Source organism: Balaenoptera borealis (assembly GCF_965194805.1).
Source record: "Balaenoptera borealis genome assembly, chromosome: 12".
Classification (NCBI taxonomy): domain Eukaryota; kingdom Metazoa; phylum Chordata; class Mammalia; order Artiodactyla; family Balaenopteridae; genus Balaenoptera; species Balaenoptera borealis.
In genome coordinates, this window is record NC_138869.1 from 35,926,353 (window position 1) to 35,947,359 (window position 21,007).

Genomic DNA, 21,007 nt, shown 5'->3' on the forward strand with positions numbered 1-21,007 from the left:
CATTGGATCAGGCCAGAGTTATAGTAGAGAGAAAGAGACTGAGCCAGCTGTCAAAGGCTTTAGCCAAGCAGGAGTTGTCAAAGGAGCAAGGGCTGTAATAGAGGATGGAATAGAAGTAGTTGGGAAATAGCATGGGGGAGCGAGGAGAATGTTGACTCCCCCTCCCAAATTTGTAGCAAGTAGAAGAATGTTTGCTGAAACAGCCTGGTAGAAACTTAAAAGTATTCTAGACAAGCATTGTCCAATAGAACTTTCTGTAGTGATGGACATATCTGCACTGTCCAATAAGGTAGCTACTAGTCACATGCGGCTGTTGAGCATTTAAAATGTGGCTAAGTGCAATAGAAGAACTGAATTTTAAATTTTATCTAATTAAAATGAAATATAAATAGCCACATATGATTACTGACTGTCTTATTGGACAATCCAGCACTAGACTGTTCATTCATTTTACAGATAAGAAACAGATCCAGAAATGTTAAATGCTGCATTGTTGACGAACTAGATAGGGGCAAAATTGGGATTAGAGTAATGAATCAGAGACGAAGCACTGAAAAATAAATGTAGAGGAAGAATTTTGAAGACTTAATAATGCAATTAATTTGGGGTATCAACAGTTTATAATTATTACCAACATTATTAAAAGTTAATGATAATTCCAAAGGTGGAAGCCAAGGAGATTGAGAGGATACAATGGCTTTAATAATAATGGACAAGATAGGAATTTGGCAGAAAGGACACAGTTGATAAATTCAGTTTTTCACATATTTGATTAAAGAGGAATGTTTTAGATTAAGAGAGACCAAGAGAACATGGTAAGCCCAATGCATAGTCCTTGATTGAATTTTGGTTTGAATCAATCAGTTGAAAAGACATTTCTTATACAACTGGGAATATTTGAGTATTGGCTGAGTATTAGATGATATTAAGGAATTATTGGTAATTTTGTTAGATGTGATAATGTTATTGTGGTTATATAGAAAAGTCCTTATTTTTAAAGATGAATATTGACATATTTGGATGTGAAATGCCATGATGTTTGTAATGATCTTTAAAATACTTTTTAAAAAGACTAAGTAAATATGGCAAAATGTTAACATAGGTTAAATCTACGAGATGGGTATGTGAGTGTTCATAGTATTCTCTATTTTTTCTATTTCTCTTTTTTTATTAATAAAAAAGGTCTTATGACAACTTTATAAAATCAGGAGTATTTCATGTAATTTTTTAATAACAAAAGCTGACGTTTATATAGGATTTTATATTTTTTTCAATATATCATGTAGTTCCCCTCTCCCCTAATTCTATGAGAGGAAAATTATCCCTTTTTATAGATGAAGAGACTGAGAGTCAGAGATATTATATATTTGCTTACCTAGTAAGTAATTGACAGAACTAGACCTAGAATTAAGATTTTTCTGGCTTCCATTCTAATACTTATTCCATTATATCATAGGAGATACTTTAATAAATAGAATAAATTTTTACCTGAGAAGTTTGAGATTTGTTAAAAATAAACATTTGAAAAATTATTGCCTTCAGCTCTGCCTTATGAGTGGAGAAATCATTCAAATGTCCCCTCAAATGAGTCTCATCTTTGAAGCAATGGACCTTTCCCAGGCCTCAGTAAGTTCATAATTTAATATAACAGTAGTTTTTGTTTGTTCATTTATTCATTTGTTCACTTTGTCAATAAGTACCTTTTATTATGTGTCAGAAAGGGAGTTAGGCACAAGGAATACAAAGATGAATAAGACACAGTGTATGCTCATTTAGGAAGGATGAGAACCATGCTAATAAATATATATATCCCAGTACAGAGCTACATGTTAAGTGCTCTAAGAATATGGAGGGGGCGAGCACCCAAGAGAGGAATGGGTAGAGGAGGAAGACAGTGGAAAATGTTTGAGTGTTTGATCTGCTTTTGAGGGGTAAGACTTCTCCGCAGGGACTGGTTGGGGCTGGGCATTCCAAGTCACGACAAGATAACGTACAGAGACATGGAGCCATGCCATATCTGGGGGACTGTAACTGCAAATGGTTTCATCGAGTGTATGTGAATGCTGTAGAGGAAGATAGGAGCCAGATCATGAAGGGCCTTATAAGTCATGCAAAGAATTAGTTAATAACTACCAGATTAGAAAAGGAAAACTTGTCTTTTTTCTGTAGCCTGCCACTGTAAGCCGCTGTGGCATGATTTATTTGGAGCCCTCACAGTTGGGATGGGAACCACTTGTGTCTTCTTGGTTGAATTCACTGAAAGGACCTCTACAGGAACCAGATCATCAAGCTCTTCTGAGAGGACTTTTTGACTGGTTAATACAGCCCACTTTAAGTCTTCGTAAGAAAAAATGCAAGGTAACACTATAATTCTCTTATACACTCAAATTTCTTTACTTTCCATTCAGTTTGACTAAGTCTAAAGTCAGAATGGTTGGATAAATAACTAAAATCAGTTTCTCCTTAGACATGTAGTATCCACTTTTTTAAAAAATTGAAATACTTATTATGACAATCCATGATTCACATGCAGTTGTAAGAAATAATACAGAGAGATCCCACATACATTCACCTAATGTCCCCCCATGGTAACATTTTGCAAGACTATATTATAATATCTATTGATCTTACTTACATTTCCCTAGTTATACTTCTGCTTGGGGTGTGTGTGTGTGTGTGTGTATGTATGTGTGTGCATGCATTTAATTTTTTTAATTTTAAAAATAAAAGTTATAATACTTAAAGTGTACATGTTGATTTGATATACATATATGTAGTGAAATGATTACCACAGTAAAGCTAATTAACATATCTCCTCAAATAGTTAACATACTTTTGTGTGTGTATGATGAGAGCACCTGAAATCTACTCTCTTAGCAAATTTCCAGTACTGATACATATTGTATCAGTATTATTAACTAAAGTCATCATGTTGTACATTAGATCTCTAGACTTACTCATCCTGCATAGATGTAACTTTGTACTATTTGCCCAGTATCTCCCCATTTCTCTCACCTCCCCACCCCTGGTAACCTGTTTTACTCTCTGCTTCTTTTTATGTGTTCAACTTTTAGATTTTGCATACAAGTGAGATCATGCAGTTTTTTCCTTTCTGTGTCTGGCTTATTTCACTTAGCATAAAGTCCTCAAGTTTTGTTTATGTTGTTGAAAATGGCAGGATTTTCTTTTTTAAGAATGAATATTATTCCATTATATATATACCACAATATCTTTATCCATTCATCCACCAGGGGACACTTAGGTGTTTCCATATCTAGGCTATTGTGAATAATGCTTCAATGAACATGGGAGCACAGATATCTCTTTGAGGTACTTATTTCATTTCCTTTGGGTGCTGTATCTAGAGAAGGCATTGCTGGACCATATGGTAGTTCTATTTTTAGTTTTTTGAGGATCCTCCATACTGTTTTCCATAATGGCTGGACCAATTTACACTCCCACCACCAGTGCACAAGGGTTCTCTTTTCTCCACATTCTCACCAACACTTATTATCTTTTATCTTTTTGATAATACCCATCCTAACAGATGTGAGGTGATATTTCATTGTGGTTTTGATTTGCATTTCCTTGATGATTAGTGAGGCTGAGTGGCTTTTCATATACGTGTTGACCATTTGTATGTTGTCTCCGGAAAAAAATGTCCATTCAGGTCCTATGCCCATTTAAAAAATTGGGTTGTTTGTGTTTTTGCTGTTGAGTTGTATGAGTTCCTTATATATTTAGGATATTAATTCCTTATTATATATATGACTTGCAGATATTTTTCTCCCATTCAGTAGGTTGCCTTTTCATTTTTTGGTGGTTTCCTTTGCTGTGCAGAAAAGCTTATTAGTTTGATGTAGTCCCACTTCTTTATTTTTGTATTTTTGCCTGAGCTTTTGATGTCATATCCAAAAATATCATTGCCAAGCCAGTGTCAAGGAGCTTCCCCCCCCCCGCCCCCCCATCATGTTTTCTTCTAGGAGTTTTATGGTTTCAGGTTTTACATTTAAGTCTAATCCATCTCAAGCTGATTTTTATGTCTAGTGCAAGGTAAAGGTCCCATTTCATTCATTTACATGTGGACATCCAGTTTTTTCAACACCAGTTATTAAGGAGACTATCCTTTCCTCATTGTATATTCTTGGCACCATTGCCAAAGATCAGCTGACCATATATGGTTGGGTTTATTTCTACTCTGTTCCACTGGTTTATATGTCCGTTTTTATGCCTCTACCATTCTCTTTTGTACTAGAGCTTTGTAATATAATTTGAAATCAGGAAGTGTGATGTCTCCAACTTTACTCTTCTCTCTTAAGATTACTTTGGCTATTTGAGGTCTTTTGTGGTTCCATACAAATTTTAGAATTGGTTTTTCTATTTTTGTAAAAAATGTCATTGGAATATTGATAGTGATTGCATTGAATCTGTAGTTCACTTGGGTAGGATGGACATTCTTCCAATCCTTGAGCACAGAATATCTTTCCATTTATTTGTGTCTTCAGTTTCTTTCATTACTGTTTTATAGTTTTCAGTGTACAGATATTCCACTTCCTTGGTTAAATTTATTCTTAAGTATTTTATTCTTTTTGATGCTATCATAAATGGGATTGTTTTCTTGATTTCCTTTCTAAATAGGTCATTGTTGATGAAAAGAAATGCAACTGATTTTTGTGAGTTGGTTTTGTATCCTGCAGCTTTATTGAATTTATTAGTTCTAAAATGTTGTGTCCCCCCTTCCCTCCCATCTCCGTGGAGTCTTTAGGGTTTCTACAAATAGGATTATGTCATCTGCAAAGAGAGATAAATTTACTTTTTCTTTTCTGATTTGCATGTCTTTTATTTCTTTTTCTTGTCTCATTGTTCTTGCTGGTACTTCTGGCACTGTACTGAATAAAAGTGGTGAGAGGGGGCATCCTTGCCTTGTACCAGATCTTAGAGGAAAAGCTTTCAGTTTTACCCAATTATGATTTTAACTCTGGGATTTTCATAAGTGGCCTTTATTTTGTTGCAGAGATTTTTATCATGAATGGATATTGAACTTTGTCAAATGTTTTTTTCTGAATCTATTCAGATGATTATGTGGTTTTATGTTTCATTCTGTTAATGTGTTGCATCACATTGATTGATTTGCATATGTTAAACCAACCTTGGATCCCAGGGATAAATCCCACTTGGTTATGGTGTATTCTCTTTTTGATGAGTTGTTGAATTCAGTTTGCTAGTATTTTGTTGGGGATTTTTGCATCTACATTCATCAGAGATACTGACCTATAGTTTTCTGTTTTTTTGTTTTTTTCTTGTGGTGGCTCTCTCTGGCTTTGATATTAGGGTAATGCTGGCTTCAGAGAATGCGTTCAGAAGTATTCCCTCTACTTCTATTTTTTGAAGAGTTTGAGAAGGATTTTTATTAATTCTTCTTTGAATGTTCGGTAGAATTGTGAAGCTGTGAAGTCATCTGGCCCTGGGAATTTTTGTTGGGAAGTATTTGATTACGACTTCAATCTCCTTATTTGTTATTGGTCTATTCAGGCTTTCTGTTTCTTCTCTATTCAGTTGTGGTAGGTTGTATGTTTCTAGGAATTTATCCATTTCTTCTAGATTATCCAATTTGTTTGCATATAATTGTTCATAATAGTTCCTTATTATTTCTTTCTATTTCTGAGTCATCCATTGCAATGTCTCCTCTTTCATTTCTGATTGTATTTATTTGAGTCTTCTCTCTTTTTTCTTGGTTAGTCTAGCTAAGGGTTTGTTTATTTAGTATATTTTTTCAAGAAACCAACTCTTAGTTTTGTTGATTTTTTTTCTGTTGTTTTTCTAGTCTCTATTTGATTTATTCCTACTCTGATCTTTATTATTTCCTTCCTTCTGCCAACTGTGAAATTAGTTTGTTCTTCTTTTTCTAGTTCTCTGAGGTGTAAAATTAGGTTGTTTATTTGAGATCTTTTTTCTTTTTTAATGAAAGTGTTCATTGCTATAAACTTCCTCTTAGTACTGCTTTTGGTGTACCTCATAAGTTTTGGTATTATTGTTTCCATTTTCATTTGTCTCAGGATATTTTTTGATTTCCTCTTTGACCCAGTGGTTGTACAAGAGTATGTTATTTAGTTTCCACATATTTGTGAATTTTCTCTTTTTTTTTTTTTCTGATTTCTAGTTTTAATCCATTGTGGTCAGAAAAGATACTTGGTATAATTTCAATCTTCTTAAGTTTCTTAAGACTTGTTTTGTGATCTAACATGGGGTCTATCCTAAAGAATATTCTTTGTGCACTGGAAAAGCATGTATATTCTGCTCTGGGGTGAAAAGTTGTGTATATCTGTTAGGTATATTTGGTCTATGGTGTTGTTCAAGTTCACTGTTTCTATACTGATTTTCTGTCTGGATATTCTATCCCTTATTGAAAATGGGATATTGAAGTCTCCTAATTATTATTCTATTGCTATCAGTCTCTCCTTTCATATCAGTTAGTATTTGTTTTATATACTTAGGTGCTCTGATGTTGAGTGCATATGTATTTACAGTTGCTTTATCTTCCTATTCAATTGATCATTTTATCATTATGTAATAATAACCTTCTTTGTCTCTAGAGATAGTTTTTGACTTAAAGTCTACTTCGTATTATTTAAGTATAGCCACTCCTGCTTTCCTTTGGTTACCATTTGCATGGAATATCTTTTTCCATCCCTTCATATTCAGCCTATGTGTGTCCTTGAATCTAAAGTGAGTTTCTTACAGACACCATACAGTTGGATCTTTGTTTTTTTTATCTATTCAGCTGCTCTGTATCTTTTTACTGGGGAGTTTAACCTATTTACATTTAAACTATCTATTGCTAGGAAAGAATTTACTATTGCTGTTTTAAAAACTATTTTCTGTTTATCTTGTAGTTCTTTTGTCCCTCTTTTCTCTCTTGCTGTCTTCCTTTGTGTTTTGGTTTTTTTTTTTTTTTTTTGTATTGATAGGCTTTGATTCCTTTCTCTTTTTCTTTTGTGTAACTTCTATAAGTATTTTCTTTGTTGTTACCAAGGAGCTTACATATATTATCTTAAAACAGGGTACTTTAAGCTGATAACAACTTAATTCATTTACATGTAAGAACTCTCCACTTTTATCCCTCCTTTCCCCACATTGTAGGCTATTGATGTCACAATTAACATTTATTTATAGTATGTATCCATTAACATAATTTAGTTATAGTTGTTCTTAATACTTTTGTCCTTTAGCTTTTATAGTTGAATTAAAAGTGATTTACACAGCACCATTATAGTAATATCCACCTTTGTTTTTTTTTAATTTTATTTTATTTAGTTATTTATTTTTGTGTGTGTTGAGTCTTCATTGCTGTTTGCGGGCCTTCTCTAGTTGCGGTGAGTGGGGACTACTCTTCGTTGCGGTGCACGGGCTTCCCATTGCGGTGGCTTCTCTTGTAGCAGAGCATGGGCTCTAGGCGCATGGGCTTCAGTAGTTGTGGCACACGGGCTCAGTAGTTGTGGCTTGAGGGCTCTAGAGCACAGGCTCAGTAGTTGTGGCGCATGGGCTTAGTTGCTCCACGGCATGTGGGATCTTCCTGGACCAGGGCTCAAACCCATGTCCCCTGCATTGGCAGGTGAATTCTTAACCACTGTGCCACCAGGGAAGTCCCCACCACCCTGTGGTTTTATATTGCTGAAGTTACATCTGAGTAACCCAGAGGTAAAATTTATTCCAGCTATACTCTTTGGATTAAAACTATAGTGACTAAAGATTTAAAAATTCCATATTTTAAAATTATTTTAGGGAATTCCCTGGCAGTCTAGTGGCTAGGACTCGGCGCTTTCACTGCCAGGGCCTGGCTTCAATCCCTGGTCAGGGAACTAAGATTCCACAAGCCAAGTGCCCCCTGCAAAAAATAAATAAATAAATAAAAAATAAAAGGATTTTAAATATGTACCTTTAAAAATTCACATATACATATAGTATTTTGTGAGAAAACTTTACATATTGTGTTAGTTTCCTGGGGCTGTTGTAACAGATTACTACACACTTGGTGACTTAAACCAACAGAAATTTATTCTGTCACAGTTCTGGGGCCAGAAGTCTGAAATCAAGGTGTTGGCAAGAATGTGCTTCCTCTGGTAGCACTAAGGGAGACTCTTTCCTTATCTCTTCCAGCTTCTTTTGGCTCCAGCCCTTTTTTGACTTGTGCCTGCGTAACTCTAGTCTTTTTCTTCATGTTCACATGGCCTTCTACTCTGTGTGTCTCTCCACTATGTGACTTTTATAAGGATTTATGACTTTGAATTTAGGGCCCACCAGATAATCCAGAATGATCTCCTCATCTTAAGACTTTAACTTAATTACATTTTCAAAGACCCTTTTTCCAAATAAGATCACCTTTGTGGCTTCCTGGGACTAGGATGTGGATATATCTTTTTGGGGACCACCACATATAGAGAAGGGAAAAGAGTATTCAGTAGATTTTCATCCTAAAATACTATTTTGGAGATAGGAAAAATATCCTGCATAAAATAAAAGAAGACAATTTCACTTTATGAAGATTCTGTACGTCTCATAGAAAAAATATACAAATAATCATTTTTCAGTTTTAAAAATTTTAAAGCTAATACTATACATTGTAAAAAATACAAAATAAACTTCATCTTTCTGATAATGAGTGATAGATTTTCTTTTCATAATTCATTCCCATATTTTCCATAGCCAGTTAGTCCCCAGCATCTATTGATTTTTCCCTCATTGCTAACTTTCGTATCTGTCTTCTCCTCTCCATCACAGTTCCTATGACCAGCCCCCTTCATCCTGTCATAATAGCTTCAGTTCTGACCTTCATCATTTCCTACCTGAATCAATACAATAGAACTACTCTGGTCCAGTCTACATCCTGCTACCAGAATGAGGATTCCAAAACACAAATTCATTCCATTTACTCCCCTACTTAAAACCCTCCATTGGAACCCTCTTCGTCTTAGCATGACATCCTTAACATAGCTTATAAAGCCTTTCAGGATCTGACCCCTGTCTGCTTCTCAGGTTTCATTTCTTGCCATTCCTCTTTCACACCCTCTTTTCACGTCCTACAGAATCCCTTTAATACTCTGTGTCCACTCACATCTCCCTGTCTGTATATATGTTGTTTCCCCTGCCTTGAACATTATTCCCTTCTGCACCTGGTTAACTCACACTTTCCTTCCAAATTCATCTCAGCTATTCCTTCATCTGGGAAATCTTCCTTGATTATTCCTCTCCTATTTCCCTCCTTGTCTTCCTACCTGGGTCTGGGCTAATTGTTTATCCCAAGTATTCTAGTAGCCTCCCACTACCTTGGGACTTCCTCTGTCATGTCATTATTATACCATATTATTTTAGTCTATTTAATTTCAATATCACTTCTTTTCAGAGATCATGGGTTTTATTTTCATATCTCCTAGCTTGGTATATAGGTATACTGTGTTTTTGATAAATGTTTGTTGAATAAACAGATGAATAAATGGGTGTTATAATCTTCATTTCTACTATCTCTAGAGCATTGTTTATTCTCTTACTAGTTTTCATTTCTCAAAGAATTCAGAATAAGAATATGTTTTGCACAACTGTGTAATGTAATATGCTAGACTAAAATATTTGAGAGATTTTTATCATGCCTACACTTTAAATTCCTTAAGTTTAAATTTTATAAAGACCTTAGGAAAACTACATTTTTAAAATGAAATGTTTATTTTCTTTTATTATATAAATAAGATGAAAGTAAAGTATCTTATTCTTTTCACTTTGAAGGAACTGATTCCTACAAGCGATAGCAATGTAGTTGTATCTCTCACACGCCTCTTTGAAGTACTACTCTGTAACGTGGTAGAAAACGATCCTACCAGCAAGCACATTCGTGTTTGGATTATGGTTGGTTTTATACTTATTGTGTTTTTTAATTATGGAATAAAATATGCCTCTGGAAAATGATACTTGTGTTGAGAAAGACATTACAAGACTTAGAGCTGTTTTTTTGGTGAGCACCAAAAGAATACCTGAAGACATTAAAGTTGCCCTGACCTGGTATTCTGATTTAAAAAATGATTTAGAGAAAGTAAAATATGTCAGAATGAATCAAGACACCCTATTACTTATGAAAGATCATAATTTGATAAACACTTAATAAGGTGACAGTATTAAACCAATATGGACTTCAGGTGAATTGATCTTGTCTAAATGTTAAGCTAGAGTGTAGGCTACAACAAACTGGCTACGAAAGACTAGGAGCAGGCATCCAACCAGCTGGTTGGAGCATTGCAGGCAGAATTCATAGAGGATATATGTAGGAAGGAGTCAGTGGTCCAGGTTAGTTAATGTCTAGAGATCAGAGAATGCCAGAGAATAAGGCTCTCAGGGAGCCAAAGAAAAGAGGTGTTCTGTACTCTTCCCTGGTCTATGCTACTTTCCTATCCACCACCTTATTCTCAAATGCCTTGATCTCCTCTTTCAATCTATCTTCTATTCTACTCTGTGATAATAGCAGTTCCCTCCCATGGTTTTCCCTTCACTTTGTTGCCACAGAAAATTTTCTCTTAAAATATTTTGGATAGATTTTTCTAACTAGATAAGGCATGTACCTAGAGCAAAATTCAAAAGACAAAAGTAAGTTTTCCACCCATACCAGTCCCCCAGCCACCCTCAAGGCAACCACTATTACCAGTGCCTCATGTAGCCTGCTAGAGATATTTGATGCATATCCTCTTCTATATGTATATATATTTTATACATGTTAGCATACTATACATACTAATTTGCATCTTTTCTCACAATATATTTTGGAGATCTTTCCGTATCAGTATTGGGTTACCTATTTTTTTTTTTTTTAAATAGCTACACGTATTCCAGTGTATGTAGCATATTCCAATTAAGCTGACTTCTATTGAAGAACATTTGGGTTGCTTCAGATATTTTGCTACCACAAACAGTGTTGCAGTAAATATTCTTGTACATATATCGTTTTGTCCAGTGGGAATATATTTGAAGATAAACTCCTAAAAGAGAAATTCCTAGGTCATTTGGCATGAGAATTTTAATTTAGATACATAGTGCCAGAGGAATGATTCGTTACGTGACTTAGATGTGCTCCATTCTACTTTATTTGTAAATCTGACCTTTTCCAAGTAGATTAATCAGAACTTAATATACTATATTTTAGTTAATCTGTTAAAATTTTCTTTTAAATAGTTTAAATTAATTTTTCTTTTTAACCAACAGGCTTGCTTTATATTTTCTTTGATTTGGTCCATTGGAGGAAGTTGTGATACAGATGGTCGCATTGTTTTTGACATTTACATACGATTAGTCATACTGGGAAAAGATGAAAGCAACCCAATACCTGACTCTGTGGGTAAATGGGAATGCCACTTTGATGAAAAAGGCCTAGTCTATGACTACATGTATGAGGTATGATATAAAATGCTTGTTATGATAAACTGTAAAACACAAAGTCTTAGATCAGCAGTCAAAACTGGGTTCCCATCCTAGAGTTACTTTGACTCCTGTGGTTAGCATTTTAGTCCCTTCTCTTTAGTTTTTCCTCCTATAACTTGTGAACAGTGTAGATAAACTTACTTTGAGAATATTTTATAATTTCAGATTTAAATTAAATCTATTTTCTCCAATTTAAAAAAGAATTCACAAGAAGACTCTTTTAAACAGTAAGCATTTGCATAATTATTTGATTCATGCAAATTTTACTTCACAGAGCCATAAGATCTGGATAGAGACTTATTACAATTTTACCTAAACCTAGAAACACAACTGACTAGCACAGCCAGGACTTGAACCCAGCTCTCCTGATTGCCAGTGCAGAAATCTTTCTCTAAAACCGTGTTAACACAGAATTTTAAGAATATGACCAGAAAGAGAGTTTCATCCTCATTAGTCACAGTGGGAAGTCAATAGAATAATCTCTAAAACTAAAAAATCAAGAAATGATAACACAAGCATATTCTTTAAGAATTGAAGGTAAATATCAAAATATCCAGCTTAAAGAGGCAAAGGTAGTTGCTGTTAGAGAGGAGAAAATAAGAGTGGGAAACTGCTGTTTTTCCTTAACCTTGTAAAGTTTTGACTCTAAAATAGTGCATAAATAACTTTGATAAAAATAAAAGCTAAAACCTAAGAAATTAAGAATATGAATTACTGAAGAAACACTCACCCAAACTTGCAAAATTACTGTCACCCAGACACAAACCATGTACATATACAACTTGCCAGAAAATATTTAAAGATTCTTAGATGCCAGCCATAGCACTGGAGTCCAAGAGACCTTCTTCTTTGCCAGGTGCTAACTCTTTTGTTGATTGATGGTGAGAGGCCTTAGGATCTCCAGGGAAGGGCAGGACAACTTGGAGAGGAAGATATCTGTGTGGGGGAGGATGGATTCCCTAATCAGGATCACTTAGGGTGTCAAGACAGCAGCTATTTAGCCCCTGGTTCAGAAGAACTTCAATAATGTAACAATCAGTCCAGCCATTCCAATATGTCCTGGCTGAATATCAGCCTGGATCAATATGCCAAAGAGAATAATTTTAGAGAAACAAATATGAGTTTATTTGATATTTTGTTTCTAGTTAGATTATTGCCCATTTACTTTAAAATATGAAAACATTAAGCCAAAGTCCTGTCAATTGTAACTTCAGCCACATAAGAGTGGCTCTCAGATAAATTCTTGATATATGCACAAGGACATCTTGAAGGCAGTCTGGAAAGATTAGAGTGTTAAGAAGACAGGGACTTCCCTGGTGGCACAGTGGTTAAGAATGCACCTGCCAATGTAGGGGACACGGGTTAGATCCCTGGTCTGGGAAGATCCCACATGCCGCGGAGCAACTAAGCCCATGTGCCACAACTACTGAGCCTGCACTCTAGAGCCCGCAAGCCACAACTACTGAGCCCACGAGCCACAACTACTGAGCCCATGCACCGCAAATACTGAAGCCCGCGTGCCTAGAGCCCATGCTCCGCAACAAGAGAAGCCACCATATTTCACAATATAAAGGAGGAAAAGGCTGTAAAGTTTTTAAAAGCAAATATGATAACTGTGCTAAAAAGAGCCTTTTAGATAGCAAGTGCATGGTTATAATACTTTAAAATTTATGTTCTCTTATAGTTGAAAAACCGAGGTCGCTGGATCCACTGGAATGAATTAATTAAAAGTACTAATTTAGGAGATAAATGTGTCAAGATTCAAGATATCATAGTCCCTACAATGGATACAATTAGATATACATTTCTAATGGATCTGAGTATTACCTATGCAAAGTAAGAAACTCTATTATAAACATGCATTTTAAATATTATAGTACGTTTCTAATAGGATCATAGGATTTTTAAAAATAAATTTATTTATTTTTATTTTTATTTATTTTTGGCTGCGTAGGGTCTTTGTTGCTGCACGCGGGCTTTCTCTAGTTGCGGCGAGTGGGGGCTACTCTTTGTTGTGGTGTGCGGGCTTGTCATTGCAGTGGCTTCTCTTGTTGCGGAGCACGGGCTCTAGGCGCCCGGGCTTCAGTAGTTGTGGCACGCGGGCTCAGTCGTTGTGGCTTGCGGAGTCTAGAGAGCAGGCTCAGTAGTTGTGGCGCACGGGCTTAGTTGCTCCGCGGCAAGTGGGATCTTCCCGGACCAGGGCTCGAACCCGTGTCCCCTGAATTGGCAGGCGGATTCTTTTTTTTTTTTTTTTTTAATAAATTTATTTATTTATTTATTTTTGGCTGTGCTCGGTCTTCATTTCTGTGCGAGGGCTTTCTCTAGTTGCGGCGAGTGGGGGCCACTCTTCATCGCGGTGCGTGGGCCTCTCACTATCGCGCCCTCTCTTGTTGCGGAGCACAGGCTCCAAATGCGCAGGCTCAGTAGTTGTGGCTCACGGGCCCAGTTGCTCTGCAGCACGTGGGATCCTCCCAGACCAGGGCTCGAACCCATGTCCCCTGCATTGGCAGGCAGATTCTCAACCACTGCGCCACCAGGGAAGCCCGGCAGGCGGATTCTTAATCACTGTGCCACCAGGGAAGCCCAGGATCATAGGATTTTTGAAGTGAACTTTGAGGTCATCCATTTTCAGATAACTAGGACCCTGAGGGACTAATTGACATTTCCATAGTGACATCTGTTACTATTGGTAAACCTGAAATCCGGGTTTCCTGTTGCCCACTTCAAAGTCTTTACCATCATACTTTGTTGCCTCATAAGCCATCTTTTATTTCTTTTATTTGTAATAGCAGATTAAAAGTCAGTTACAGTGTTACTGTTAAAAAGGTATGCATTCTACTCACAGGTTAATTGTACTCCTGAGGGATCAGACTAACCATGACCCACATTTTCCCATTTGGCATTTTTGAGATATGTCCTATGCTAGTTTTTCATAACTTAAGATGAACATAAAAGACTCAGACTTAAATAAGAAGAGCACATCAAAACAGATGAAAAGCCTAGCACGTACCATAGACATAGCCATACCAATTTTCTTAATAACACTTTTATAGTTATTTTTCTTTGAAACACTAACCATAATTTATCATTAATATTATTTAAACTGGGGCTTCCCTGGTGGCACAGTGGTTAAGAATCCACCTGCCAATGCAGGGGACATGGGTTCAAGCCCTGGTCTGGGAAGATCCCACATGCCACGGAGCAACTAAGCCCATGTGCCCCAATTACTGAGCCTGCACTCTAGAGCCCATCAGCCACAACTACTGAGCCTGTGGGCCACAACTACTGAAGCCCACGCACCTAGAGCCCATGCTCCACAGCAGGAGAAGCCACGGCAATGAGAAGCCCACACACCACAACGAAGAGTAGCCCCCACTCACCGTACCTAGAGAAAGCCTGCACGCAGCAATGAAGACCCAACGCAGCCAAAAGTAAAAAAATAAATAAATAAAATTATTTAAAAAATATTATTTAAACTGGACAAGCTTACATAATATGCATGAATGTCATGGTTTATTTGTTTTTGATGAAGAACCTGTTTCTGAGTGAATTTTGTGACAGTTTTATCCTGTTAAATTAAAAAAAAAGAAAAATAGCTTATGAGGGAACATTATTTTATCCCTATTTTGTACCCATAGTTGCATTTTTGCATTTAGAGGCTAATATTAAAAACTTCATTAAGCAAGGAAGGTACTTGTCAATTCTGGGGAATTCCTGGTACAGGAATTCTCTTGTTCCATGAACCATTTGTCAGAATAATGCTTTTAAATGAATAAGTACAAACATAGGATTATAAAGCAAACCACATATGAAAATATATTTATTAAAATATTGAACAAATTTGAGCTATAGTAGTAATAATGTGCTTTTTATTAACACATTAAATAATAAGATCTAGCAGTGAGTCTGATGATGATCATAATTTTGAAGAAGCAATGGGCATAAGTGATACTTTCGAGATATCTCTAACAACTGTAATATTTAGTATAATATCTGTGATTTCTATTGATGACAAATATTATCAATATTATTATTGATAATAAAGTACACAGGTACTATATTATAAATTGCTCCATTTTAGTTAAGGGTAGTGAAAGTAAAGGTATAAACTCTATGTCATCTAAGTTCACAAACTCTCAATACTGTCTAAGAATTTCTTCAGTTTGATCCATGGACCTCAAGTTAAGAACAGTGTTTATTTAGTAAAATTATTTTAATAAATAGTTTTCCATAACGTGTTACTCAGACTGGAAAGTGTAGATGAATTCTCAGGCATCACTGTAGTTCTAAATGATCTTTTTTTGTTTATAGTATTAATTTTATGTTTCTACTTTAATGATAATTTTAAAAATTAATATTATCATAATTTGGGTCATATAGATGACTCTTTATACCTGATTACTGCTGCTCAGTTTTAGTGCCAGCCTTTGTGTTTGTCTTTATGTGGCATGTGGTGCCAAGTTGTCAAATAAAGTGACAGTATTTAATTTTTAATTCAGTATGTCTCAAACTGGGATTCTCCAGGGTTCTGTGAACATAAACTCTTAGGATTTTTTTTTCCCCTTTAAAATTAGTTCAGACCACTCAAAAATGAGAAACTCTGCTTTTGAAACCCTTGGAATAGGGAATTCCTTAGAGTTTGCTTTTAGACAGGTATTTTCAGTTAGTAACATTGACTTGATTCAAAAATGCTATTAATGGGCATATATAACCGTTACCATTAGAATTCATTGTTATTTAGTTTCTCACAAAAGCTTTATGCTATTGAGATAACTGCGAAACACTTTCAACCTCTCTTATTGTCATCATCTTATTAGTCTATTCCACACGGCACCCTCTTGCCTGTACCTCTAACTAAAAAGTACAAATACATCGCTTTTCTGAGGAGACAAACTTTGGCGCTTTTTTTTTTTCTGAAAAGTTAAGCATGTTACTACTTGTTTTATGAGTGTTTTTGCATATAGCAATGTTACATTTGTTCAAATAATAGTTTGTTACTATTTAAGTTTCAGTAAGTAAGCAAAACTGAGTGCCAATTGTTACTTTCACCAGTCTTTTATGAAATTACAATGATAAATTGAAATGTGAGTTTTTGGATGAAGATGATTTGATTACTATTTAGGTTTTCAACTAAATCCAGCCTCCTCTAATTGAAATGTATTCTGACTTTTTCTCCTTTTGAATGATATGTTCACTGTTTCATTAAGGCCGCTACTTCTTGTGGGTCCAACGGGTACAGGAAAATCAGTGTATGTGAAGGATAAGCTGATGAATCACTTGGAAAAGGACCTGTACTTTCCTTTTTATGTTAATTTCTCCGCACGGACCAGTGCCAATCAGGTTCAGGTTAGTTAAAAGCCAGAAACATGGGTCTATAATTATTAATTTTTTTGCCTTTTTGGTTAGCATTTAAAACTGTATTTTAAATGAGCAGCTGTGTAAATCCTCTATGAATTTAAATAAAACTTCAAAACTTCTTTTTGGCATTACAAGTAAGTTTTAAAAATCAGGTTTTAAGGACAAAAGTTCAAGAGAACATTTTTGCATTAATACTGAATTGTTGAGCTTTGTCATCTTTTTTTTCAAGCCCAAGAAGCAACAATTGATTTCTTAACTGGAGAAGAAAAGGAGAAGGGAGGGAGGGTGGAAGAGAGAGAGGGAAAGAGAGAGAAAAGGAGACAAGGAGGGGGGGAGAGAGAGAGAGAGAGGAAGAGAGAGAGAGGGAGAGAGAACTTGTTCTTTCGAGACTCTCCTAGATGGTCCCCTAGGGGTATTTGCTGCCTACTGAAGTTCTGTCATTGAAAGATCTTTCAAACCATACACTGTTTATTGTATGGCCTTCTGTGACAGGAAACTGTGCATCCCACCCTTTACCCCCAGAGGTGCCAAGATGAAAGTACTGCATGAGATCTTTTCTAATCACCATTTTTATCATCCATTCCTAAATTTATATCTGTCCATTCTCTCCTGATCTATGGTGCTCATTTTTGTTGTTTTAAGCCAGTAGAATTCCCTAACTTCAAAATACTACAAATTTAGATTAGTGCTTTTAGATATTAAGTTAAAGTTAATAGATATGTTGGGGTATCCAATATAGAAAATATTTTGTGTGTGTGTGTGCATATGTGTGTATACAATATAAATATATAAATAGGTGTAACAATTGGTTACATATAAACATGTAACAATTCTGAGCACATAGAAGGATTTCAATATATGCTCTTTGAATGATGTTGAATATGAAGTTTGGTATAACCCTAAAATGAATAAATATAAATGAATAAACACGCACATAGTGTTGCTTGGCATTATTCCCTTACATAATTAGACTGTTAAATTTCTTTTTTTTTTTTCTGGTGTTAAGTATGGCTTTAAATATACTACTATTTATTTTTTATATTTTAGAACATTATTATGGCTAGGCTGGATAAAAGACGCAAAGGAGTTTTTGGACCACCTATGGGAAAGAAGTGCATAATTTTTATAGATGACATGAATATGCCTGCATTGGAGAAATATGGAGCTCAACCTCCTATTGAATTATTACGACAGTTTTTTGACTGTGGGAATTGGTAACTATTTAATTAAAGTCTTAAGTAGCCATGCTGAAGTTATTTCTTGTTCTCTTTTTCTACTTTAATTTCTCACATCAAAATAATACATTTTCTCAAATTACTTATGGAAGAAAATGGTTGCTCAGATTTTCCTATAAAGAAAATTTTGGAAGACTTTTCTATACCTTTTTATACCATGGAAGAATAATCCAGTATTGGAGATATATTTATTCAATAATGTATTAATTTTTGTCCTTTTTATCTACTACTTTCAATTATTAAATATAATTTACAAATTACATCTTTTACCATCACCCAGCGCTGAGAATTTGTGGGTAGTCTCCAACCTAATTAACCGTAACCAGCACCCTACGTTTCTACCATTTTAAAATTCTTTATATTATCTATAACTATTTGGGAGTACTGTATCTTTGGGATGGCTTGGTTTTGACAGCAATTTCGTAGATAACTCTTCCATTCCTCCCACCCTATTTTATGATGACATGGTTAGTTTCCAACAAATAAGACATTGTATCTTTTAGTTCGGATTAATAATTCTTCATTTCCTCCTGTTAAAATACTTTCCTAATCCCTAATATGCCATGATTTTTATCTCAAGGTAAGGGTAACCTAATTGTGAAGCTAAGTCATATTTTGGGATTATATTTTTGTTGTTGTTATTGCATGCCCTTGGAATCCTGCCTCCAGGAGATAACCACTGTTAATAGTGTATTCCCTATTCTTGCAAGGTTTTTTTCTGTATAAATATATTTTTATTAAAAAAAGACCCATATTACATATAATGTTTTTGCAACTTATTTGCACTTAAATATTTATCGATATTATTTGTCTGTCTCATTCACCTATCTATATTATTTGTCTATCACATTCATTTTGTTGCCTTTTAATACTGTTTAGTTTTGTGGATCTTGCTATAATTTACTTAACCATTTCCTTATTGACAGTTACTAGAGTTGTTGCCAAAAATCAAGTCATATTTTCATACTTTCTACGGTACTTTTAGACTAAGAACTGGCTGTATAGATTTCTCCCATAACCACCCCCCTTTTTTGCAAGAACTTAATATTAAAGGACTTTATGACCTGTTGGAAATAAGCAGCTTTTCACTCTGAGTGGTTCCAGCTAAACCGAGTCATTTGTATACCGCTTTCTGATTAAAACTTCTTTGAAGCTTTGTTATTCCCTGATGGGTCTCTTTTTATATAACAAAATTGTGTATAGGTTCTATTTATACATCCTTTTGTGCTCTGAAGATAAGATTTGAGATGAGAAAAAGAAATCAGGACTTAGCTGTAAGTAGAATAAGTATATAGTTTATTGTTCAAACCAGGACATTTCTGAGAGAAAAAGGGGAGTGTTAATAGTTACTACAGGACAGGCACAAACAACAATTGTCCTAGGCAAAGTGAGACATATTGTCATTTATCTGTAACCATCCACAAAAAAGATTGATCTCTCATCCATGCTTCTGGATTTGGAGTGTGAAGAGGCAAAGCAGAGAGTCAAATTGGAAAGAACTGGAAAAAAGAAAGACAAGAGCAAGAGGAAGGGACCTTCTAGATACCCAGAATCTGGGCAACAGAATCAGTGTCACTGAAAGGAGAAATAGAGTGCTGCTTTAAAACAAGTTTTCTCTGCAGATTGGTGGTTGCCTGAGGCGAGGGATAGGGGGAGCAAAATAGGTGAAGAGGGTCAAAAGGTACAAATTACCAGTGATAAAATGAGCAAGTCAGGGGGCTGTAATGTACATCATGGTGACTATAGTTAATAATACTGTATCGCATATTTGAAAGTAGCTAGGAGGGTGAATCTTGAAAGTTATCACAAGAAAAAAAATTTTGTAACTATGTATGGTGACAAATGTTAACTGACTTATTGTGGTGATCATTTTACAATTTGGACAAATATCAAATCATTACGGTGTACACGGACACTAATGTTACGTCAGTTATACCTTAATTTAAAAAAAAAGAAATAAAAATTATAGGAATCCTTAAAAAAAAACTTCTCTCTTACTCCAAGCATTATCTAATCTTCTTCCATTTAAAGAAGCTAAAATCAGATTAATTTTCTAAGGAGATCTACTTTTGAATCCATCTTGTTGGCTTTATAACTGATTGTTTTGGAATTTTTATGTGCTTTCAAGGTATGACCTTAAGGACACAAGTAAAATCACATTGGTTGACATCGAACTGATTGCTGCCATGGGCCCTCCAGGTGGTGGAAGAAATCCAGTCACTCCCCGTTTTATTAGACATTTCAACATCTGCACTATTAATACTTTTAGTGATGAAACCATGGTCCGAATCTTCTCATCAATTGTAGCATTCTACCTTAGGACTCGTGAATTTCCTCCTGAGTACTTTTTAGTTGGGAACCAAATTGTCAATGGGACTATGGAGGTGAGCAAAGAATGCAATAGAGTGTTTTAATACTACATATATCCTTATTTGATCCTTCCTTTTTGTTTTTTTTTAACTTCTTTTTTCCCTTAGCCACTTTAGTCTTCAGCGTCAGAGAAGCTGTTAGGAAGACTTGAGAACAGGAAGATCATAGGCTTTGAAATTGGGGAATCTAACTGGGTTTGAGTCTTGACTGCTATTTCCTAGCTATCTGACCTTGAGCAAGTAACTTGACCTTCCAGAAACTTACTTTTTTAATCACTAAAATGGGAGATAATACCTATTTCACAAGGTTATTATAAGGAAATCATCCAGAACCAGTATCTGCCACATTGTGGGTGTTTCCCTAATTGTTGGGTTCCTACTCTACTATTTACTAATTTTCCCTTCTCTCTCTTCCCTCCCATTCTTCATGTTGTATCAAAAAAAAAAAAAGAAAGAAACTTAAGAAGCTTATGAATACATTATTTTTGCCAGACCACATAACTTAGAAGTAGCAGTAAAAAAAAAAAAAAAGACAATACAAGGGTGGGACTAGAAAACAAGACTGCCCATATGGCCAAAGAGCAGCCC

General features: G+C 35.3%; 1 protein-coding gene across 1 annotated transcript in view; it reads left to right on the forward strand.

Annotated features, from left to right (window-relative positions):
• Nucleotides 1-21,007, forward strand: part of DNAH12 (dynein axonemal heavy chain 12) — a 238,068-nt gene that overhangs the window by 132,683 nt on the left and 84,378 nt on the right. Inside the window, exons 33-40 of the mRNA XM_082344611.1 lie at nucleotides 1,543-1,626; nucleotides 2,170-2,358; nucleotides 9,778-9,897; nucleotides 11,242-11,430; nucleotides 13,142-13,293; nucleotides 16,665-16,803; nucleotides 17,863-18,029; nucleotides 20,179-20,434. Of these exons, the coding sequence (XP_082200737.1) occupies nucleotides 1,543-1,626; nucleotides 2,170-2,358; nucleotides 9,778-9,897; nucleotides 11,242-11,430; nucleotides 13,142-13,293; nucleotides 16,665-16,803; nucleotides 17,863-18,029; nucleotides 20,179-20,434 (1,296 nt within the window). The remainder of the gene's footprint in view (nucleotides 1-1,542; nucleotides 1,627-2,169; nucleotides 2,359-9,777; nucleotides 9,898-11,241; nucleotides 11,431-13,141; nucleotides 13,294-16,664; nucleotides 16,804-17,862; nucleotides 18,030-20,178; nucleotides 20,435-21,007) is intronic.